This window comes from Rutidosis leptorrhynchoides, chromosome 8 (assembly GCF_046630445.1).
Source record: "Rutidosis leptorrhynchoides isolate AG116_Rl617_1_P2 chromosome 8, CSIRO_AGI_Rlap_v1, whole genome shotgun sequence".
NCBI lineage: Eukaryota > Viridiplantae > Streptophyta > Magnoliopsida > Asterales > Asteraceae > Rutidosis > Rutidosis leptorrhynchoides.
In genome coordinates, this window is record NC_092340.1 from 317,091,416 (window position 1) to 317,100,000 (window position 8,585).

At 34.0% G+C, this 8,585-nt stretch overlaps 2 protein-coding genes across 2 annotated transcripts in view; one reads left to right on the forward strand and one right to left on the reverse strand.

Moving 5' to 3' along the window:
- The first annotated feature begins 313 nt into the window (after positions 1–313).
- Positions 314–4,803, forward strand: LOC139861839 (general transcription and DNA repair factor IIH subunit TFB2-like). The gene is made up of 15 exons (XM_071850362.1): positions 314–456; positions 1,068–1,235; positions 1,672–1,740; positions 1,917–2,010; positions 2,186–2,289; positions 2,395–2,440; positions 2,522–2,581; positions 2,745–2,813; positions 2,918–3,001; positions 3,095–3,178; positions 3,339–3,424; positions 3,825–3,915; positions 4,184–4,264; positions 4,364–4,438; positions 4,530–4,803. The coding sequence occupies exons 1-15, from the start codon at positions 344–346 to the stop codon at positions 4,662–4,664; spliced, it is 1,359 nt and encodes a 452-aa protein (XP_071706463.1). The 5' UTR covers positions 314–343; the 3' UTR covers positions 4,665–4,803.
- Positions 4,804–5,534: 731 nt separating this feature from the next.
- LOC139862457 (E3 ubiquitin-protein ligase AIRP2-like) overlaps positions 5,535–8,585 on the reverse strand; it is a 3,624-nt gene continuing 573 nt past the window's right edge. Inside the window, exons 2-5 of the mRNA XM_071851062.1 lie at positions 7,914–8,064; positions 7,763–7,829; positions 6,982–7,216; positions 5,535–6,032 (exon numbers count right to left, since the gene is read on the reverse strand). Coding sequence (XP_071707163.1) covers positions 5,822–6,032; positions 6,982–7,216; positions 7,763–7,829; positions 7,914–8,064 — 664 coding nt within the window. The 3' untranslated portion in view covers positions 5,535–5,821. The remainder of the gene's footprint in view (positions 6,033–6,981; positions 7,217–7,762; positions 7,830–7,913; positions 8,065–8,585) is intronic.

Below are 8,585 nucleotides of genomic sequence, written 5' to 3' on the forward strand. Positions count from 1 at the left end.
GTTTTTTGTTTTTAATTTTTTTTTACTTTTTTCACCACTTTTTAACCCAACCTCCAATCATATTTTGACACATCACCCACAAACGCCCTTACAAAAGCCCCTCATTACAACTCCCCCAAAATGTCATGGACCAGTTTTTCCCAAAAGTACAACTCTACGACAGTTTTTACACAAAAAGTACTGTCACCATTATCTATTATCTATGGTCTTATACGGTAACGCTCACCCCCAAAACCTAATTTTGGAATTCAATCACACTAACTCCTCCATCATCACAATCACCAACCAAATTCAGTCTCTTAAAGAGACGCAATCGAGATTCGATTAGCATTGATTTTACAAGATGCCGCAAGTGAGGATTATAGCCAAGAATTTCATGGATATGGTAGCTTCATTACCTGCCATGAAACTCGACAAACTCTACGAAAATGCCTTCATTTGTGAAGCTATTCTCAGGTCCCTTTTCCATCTCTCCCTCTCTCTATCAACCTTTAATTGCTATCATACAGTTCACATATACGTCTATAATTGTATTAAATCATTCGATTAAGTTTTATGTGTATGTGTATGTGCACTGGCGAAACTATGTAGGGTTAAGGGGGCACCTGCCCCAGTGAATTTGTAATTTTTAGTGCAAAAATTTTGGAATTTTTCGATTTTGCCCACAGTGGATACTTTTTTGCCCCCAAAGCCTTCACATTTTGCCCAAAAGACTCCATATTTTCCCCAAAAACCTACGTTTAAAAAAAAAAAATTCGCCCCCGGTAAAAAAAAATCCATGTTCCCCACTGCGTTTGTGCGGGGTGGGGGAGGGGCGGGGGTGGGCGTGGATTTCTTTAATTTTGAGAAAACAGTATTACCATAAACTTGGTGGCATGTACACCTATATGTTTGTTGCAGGTTCTCAGAGTGAAAACTGATAATTTAGGTTAAACATTATAGTTACTAATGAGAAACATATCTAAAAACTGGTAAGTATGACTGAATTATAGCTATTTGAACCGATAGACCACGTTTAGATATTTGACAGTTTAAATAGTGTAAATAAAGTCTTGTTGTTTGCTCAGGTCTTTGCCTCCATTGGCGAAGAAGTACGTTCTCCAGTTGTTATACATGGATGATCCTGTGACAGCCAGTTCATTGCTCGAGTGGGTTCTTGCTGATGGTGCTACGAAGCATAGGGTTGCCATTGATAGACTCATTCAGTTGAGAATATTTACTGAAACTGTTGATAGGTAAATGTTCAACTCATGGTGTTATATTTAGACATTTGATACATCAGTTGTGTTCATAAAAACCATCACAAAATAGCCCAGTCGTTGTGGGTGGGGCCTTGAGTTCCTTGCAAGAGGTCTCAAGTTTGAATCCGGTCTAGGACGAATATTTTGTGGTGGTCAGGGAAGGGTTGGAGACGGCCAGAGAGTAATCCTGCTGGGCTGCGGACAGAGTAAGGGGTCGGATTACTCGTCCTCCCGGGTAGCCCGAACAGGAAATCCTTCTACTTTTTTAATTGTCTTCATAACATAACAGTTAAACTAAACTTTCAGATTTGTATCTATACTTATGGAATTATGGTTAACATTACTGCGTGTCCGTTTACTATTCAACATCGTGAAACCTTTTTAAGTTATAGTATAGTGTATTTACTGAGTGTCTGAGCTGTGTCTGCAGGAAGAAGGACGTTACGTATAGGTTGAACCGAAAGTTTCAGATGAACCTTCGAGAGCATATTGTTCGTGGGTAAGTAATGTATACAACCGTTGGTTCTTTTTTGTGTGTCTACTTGTTGCGTGATCTTGCTAATTGAAGCGTTCGGTAACTTGTAGTATTATATTGTCCTTACATGTCGTAATGGTGATTGCTAACCAGAAAAGCTGTTATTTCTATGTATGTAACTATGTAAATGGCTTTTGTAGTGGGGTCTTACCAAGAGAACCAATGGCTGCGAATATAACAGTAAGGCTTCCAAGTATAGAGGACCTAAACATCTATGCTGCTCAACAATGGGAGGTATTAAACCGATCCATATTTCTTATATAATCCATATTTATGTCCCATTAGTTAAGTAGTTAGTTCCAAGACCTTTTACCACTATGTTCGTGAACAACGTATTTTCGTTTCTACTCTTAATCAGATTGCAGCTTCAATGTATTTTCTTTCATGACTTACTATTTTGGCAATCTAGTGTTTCTTGCTGCATCTCATAAGCTCTGCCGAAGCTGAGGTTACAACAAAGAGCATAAGCCCTTCTATGATGAAAGTCTTCCAACGAGGACTTTTAAGTCAGAGGTACGTATAAGATTATTATACCTATACATATTAAATGCTTTTATCTATATATAACTATAAGTCTATAACCTATATATTCTCACATATAGATTCACTTTTGCGCAGAGAGAGAGAAGGGCCTCGACTTACAGAAAGTGGCTTCCAGTTCCTAGTATGAATGATATATAGTCGTTATCATGTTGTGTTGCATACTCTGTATTTCATTAAAATGATGTCCTTTTTTTTCCTACAGCTAATGGATACCAATGCACAACTTTGGTATATCATCAGGGAATATATAAGTAACTCTGAGGTATTCATTATGAGACTTCCTATCCTATCAAACATATAAGAATTGCAGCAGTCGTCTACTGTGTTTATCGATGATGTTACTTTTGGAATATTTTTTTTTTTTACAGTGTGTTTCTACTGTATGATGTAGATAAATGTGTGTTTCTTGTTTGCTATATGAACAGGATAGAGGTGTGGATTCAGCTGATCTTATCTCATTTCTGCTGGAACTTAGTTTTCATGTTACTGGCGAGGTATCAAATTTATCAATTAATGTATTTATTTTATTTAATCTATGGAGTGGGGCCTTCTTCTTATTGTACCATATGAGGAGTTGAATACGTTAATATGTGCATAGGCATATAATATGAACACTCTAAGTGATTTACAAAGGACAACAGTTAAGGACCTTGCAGACTTGGGCCTCATCAAACTCCAGCAGGTTAGGTGCTACGTTCTGCTGTGTGTTGATATAGTTTCTTATCGTATACCCTCAAAACTTTTGTTGAATGTCGTTGTTATATATGCTTTTTAGGGCAGGAAAGATAGTTGGTTCATTCCAACCAAGTTGGCTACCAATCTCTCAATTAGCTTGTCGGATGCATCATCAAGGAAACAGGTAACCTAACCCGATTTGTACAAGTTTATTTATCATTATAATAAAAAGTTCTCACCTTTTGAGGGTTTGAACAAAGAAATATGAATGAGTACGTTATATATTCTACATAAAGATTGAGAATTTTAGAATTGTAGGCAGCTGACTTTATGCTTTGTTACAGGGATATGTTGTTGTGGAAACAAATTTCAGGCTCTATGCATACTCAACATCTAAGTTACACTGTGAAATCTTAAAACTCTTTGCAAGGTATTTAAAGATCTATTTGTTTATGTTTTCTGCGTGTTCTATTTGATAAAAACTACTATAACTTTGTATATGCAAGTTCATATTATTATGTTTGAAGTAAACATAGGTATACTCTAGAGTTGTACAATTCCTGAATTCCATGCCAGGTACTAGAGTCAGACAAGGTTTATTGAACATTTTAGAGATTACTTAACAATAAATGTCGCTGAACTTAATATCTAAATTCAGAAGTTAATAAAAAAGTAATGATGGGCAGTAGTATCTAGAAACTTTTATAAAGACAAATCATTATTTATCCTGAAAACTAGCCATGTGTGAGACGAGACAGGTTAAATTTCATAACGATGAACAGTATTATCTAATGCTCTTTCATTACTCATATTGTGTTATGATAATGCAGGATAGAATATCAACTTCCTAACCTTATTGTTGGATCCATTACAAAAGAGAATCTATATAAAGCCTTTTCAAATGGCATTACAGCAGATCAGGCAAGTTTCCACTTTTTTCTTGATAATATTTGCAACTTTAGTTTTTTTTTTTTTTTTTTTTTTTTTCTTTTCCTCTACCGTGCTAACTACTGAAAAAAGATAATGGGTTCTTGCATTTCTCTGTTACATAGATTACTAAATTCTTATTCTTAAGTTGCATCATTGCTATATATATTAATTAATGTTTTATCATTACAAGTTTTATATCCAAAAAAAAAAAAACTCCAGATGTTGTCTTGTTTAATATATCATCCTTGTGGATTTGCAGATAATATCATTTCTCCAGCAGAATGCTCATCCTCGTGTTGCAGAAAGAGTGCCATCTGTACCAGAAAATGTCACCGATCAGGTTCCTCTAATCATCTGCTTAAAATTGTGTATCCTTGCCATATGGTATGTACATTTACTAATTGCTATGTATATGCTAATTAATCTTGATTGAATACAGATTAGGCTGTGGGAATCAGATCTGAATAGGGTAGAGATGACACCTGCTCATTTCATTGATGATTTCCCATCACGGGTAACCAAAAAAAAAAACACAAACCGTATAAATAGTTTAAGTAAACGTTTTGTGTTTTCCCCCTCTGATTGCATGGTATTGTAAAATGTAGGATGTGTTTGAAGCGGCTTGCGACTTTGCAAGAGAATACAGTAGTTTGATGTGGGAAGACTCGAAGAAGATGCGGCTTATTGTTAAATCTGAAAACTTTGCACAAATGAAAGACTTTCTCAGTAGTCAAAGATAGCATAATGCATTCAACCTTCTGTTTCTGTATAACCAAATCTATATTTTTGATTGTTAACTTCATGTTTTCACCTTTTACTAAAATAATATAACCCTTTTACTCTGTAAATCTCATAATTTACATGCACAATTTTGAACGATGTCGGTTTTGTTCTACGTTTTCCTTTGTCTTATTTGAACTGGATCAAGCCATCGATAAATACAGTGTTGCAGAATTCAGAATTACTTCTCGGTCAAACCGGCCAAAACTTAGGAAAACTCAAATGAAAACTGGTCAAAACTTGGTCTAAACTCGGGATTACTTGGGCGGTGCGTTTGATAAAACTGAATGATTTAGCGCTGAATAGTTCATAATTTGAAAGACTCGAAGTCTCTGAATAAACTTGATTTTAAATAAAAATAAGTTGTTTGATAATCATTTTGAATAAACGTTATAAAAAAGATAAAATTACCTTACTGAGTATTAACGTTTCACACGAATAAAAAATTCAATATACTTGTTTGTAAATGTTTAGATATGAGTTATGACTTTAGGAGGATATTGCAAAAAACTTACGTGCTTAATGGTTAAAAGAGTTTCAACTCTGAATGATTTAACACTAAATACTGGAATCGTATATCGCTGAATGATTCAGATATAAAAAAAAAACGCGCTGAATGCCGAACGATTGTCAAACCATTCAATTAAGAGGTAACAAACACACCCTTAAAAAAATCAGTTAAAATTGGTCAAAGGTCAACCAAAGTAGGTCAAAGTCAAATTTGGTCAATTCTCCGAGTTGCCGAATACTCCCTGAATAGCGATTTTTGCAACCTTGAATACATAAATACGATTTGTATCAAAAGAGTAAGATTTAATTCATTACCTCTAATGGGTGTAAAGTAAGCACATGGGGAATAGACATTTTTAGCATTCAAGCATATACATATATTTACTACATACAGTTACCACAACAACCTTTTTTATGTTGCAACTAAACTATTTCATCTTTAACCCCGTGCCCACAACAAACTCGGGCCGGGTTCATCTAAAAAACAACCGAAAAAAAAACAAACCACTTCCTAAAAACCTGAACAAACTGACCCATATGACTTACGGGTTTTTCTTCATTTGCCGACGGAGGTAGTATGTAAATTAGTACGAACGAACGCATTGGTTTACATTAAATGCGAATCATATGTGTCAAAATTTGAGTCAGGTATAACAAGGGGCAGCTTGTCTATGTACATGAAGAATCTTTTCATATTTTCTCTAGTTATTGTCGCCATGTCCACCGCTTCTTTATAGTCAACGTACACCCAAAGTTCACTCGAGTCAACTCTCTTTAGGCTGACTCGGCAAAATGGACATGATAGTGATCTTGTACGCCTGCCACATAAATTGTGTACCATTAGACAATATGTCTACAAGACACAAATAATCAAAATAATCCTTAGTTTATCATCCTCATTATGATCAACACACTTAATTACCAAAAATGGTAGAAAACACTTATTTCCAAGAAATATTTACTTTATCTTAATAAAGATCAGCAGACTAGATTTCACAACCCATTCCCTAAAAATATTTACTTAATCTTTCTTTCAACTCTCTTTATGAATAACAAAACATAAGGGTAAGTTGGGAAACAGGTTAATACAGGTAACATATCAAAATCCTAAATTTTAGGTAAGGGTCGAAATAGGCCGGGCAGGGTTGACCCACAAACATATAATGTTTTTTCATAACTTTTCAAGAATATCTACGTGTAAAAACGTGATTTCGAACACCAATACTACACACTGAGACACCATATCAACCAAATTAAACCAGATAATCTCTGGAAAAAAAAGAACAATGGGCTTACACGAGGCTCAAAATTCACAACCTAGATTTTCTTTAACGCATTTAGACCGTATAATAAGTTGATAAATAAATGAAATACAACTTTTTTCTCATGTTACCATGATTAACAGGTTCTATACATAATAATGATTATACACAACTGTATCATATACTCACTAGCTTATAATCATTGATCACCAATCAATTGGACTATATCATTCACATTTCTAGATTTTGAAGGTAATAAAATTAAACTATAACAGATATGCCACATCCTTTACCTAACATATTATACAACTTTTCACCGTTTTGGTGATTATCAAATTGTTTACAAAATGCACTACAATAACAAGTTTTTATTTTGTATTTTTATATTAAGAACCTCACAGACCAAATCAGTTTCAATTTTATATGAGAAATTGGGATTTACAGACACCAAACATACTAAAGAAAAGATGAATTAAACGACTAGAGATAAAGAAGCAATGCATACCAGTCATTGTAGCAGTTTGAGCACATGGAATGGTTACATTTGGGTAACACGAGTTTGCTATTCATCTCCATACAAATACCACATTCTTCTTCCCTCTCGATGTCAACATCGGAACAACGATTGCAATCTTCATCTTCTCTTTTCTTATACCTCTCCATGCATACCTTCTTCTGTTTTCTCTCTTCCGAATCAGTCACTCCACTTTGAAGTTGCATTAAAGATGGATATATCGTACCTATCCATCACATCAATCCTATATATTAGTAAGTATTAAGTACTAAAATAATCGAGAAGAAACCAGCCTTCTAATAGTCTCGGCTTTTCCCAAAAAAAAAAAAAAAAAAGAAAAGAAAAGAAAGAAAACTTAGCAACTACTAACCGTCAAAAGAGGTGGGTCAAGAAAAAGTAAGAAAATAGTTGATAAATCAATTTTTTCACTTTTCTCAACTAACAGGCAATCTTTTCAATTCTTTATAAATTTGTGTATCACTTAAGAAATAGAACTAGCCATTTGCTTCCTCCGTGTTTTTACTTTGTGAGTCTGTCTTGTACAACTTTCACTTTAAAATTTAAAATGGAAAACTTTGAAAAGTCAAATGGGACAAAATATAACAATAACTATGCATAATTAAGAGCAATGAACCGTTTATGCCGTACTTAACTCTAATTTACTACGTTTTATAAGATTAACGAAGACCAAAATATAAAAGGATTAGAGTTGATGTTTGAAATAATTAAATAAAATAATAAAGTAAAAAATGTTTGATACTTTGGATCATACCATAGAATTCCCTTATGCTTGCCTTCCTTTCATGTGTGGTCATGGTGGTGGTGCCATCTGCATAAACCTGTAGTACCCAAAAACTAAAAACTTCATTAAATGGACATCATAATTAATACACGATTACACTCAAATACGTTTCAATTTTGACCTGAAAAATAAGGATCCTCAAGAGTCCAAGAGCACCTGCAAGGTGACAGTCGGACCATTGAACAAAGAACAAGAAAAACTGTGCAGCCGGGCTATACGACATTCTCATCTGCACATACGCACCATCATACTCCCTTGGGAAATCAGATGCCCTGCAACTCAAATAAAAAAGTAATTAAACTTACAATGTCACAAAATCTTGCATAGAAATCATTATCGAAACTTAAAAATATGTAGTAGATTCAACCTCAAAAGGCGCAGTCTGTATCTTTCCTAAACTAATATTAATATTAGTTATATAACAATTTTTCAACTTCAGGGGTTCTGAAAATACAATTTTTATATCATTCATTTCATTAGTTAAACCTAGTGCTTTGGTGATTTAGAATATGTTAACCTCACTCTTTCTATCTTTTACAAGAGCACAATACATACACATTAAAATAATGTAAATTTTGGGGCCTTGCCTTTAAAAAAAATGTGGATTTTTTACATAGCAAATACATAACTTACCGGATTTCTAAGTTATTGGCCAACATAAACACAACCCATATCATCATATCATCATAAGAATTAAAATACAAGCTAAGAATTAAAATACAAGCTAAAATAAAAGTAAACTAAAATACACTTTAAAATTCATAATGAAAGCTAAGCTATTTTGTTGATTAAT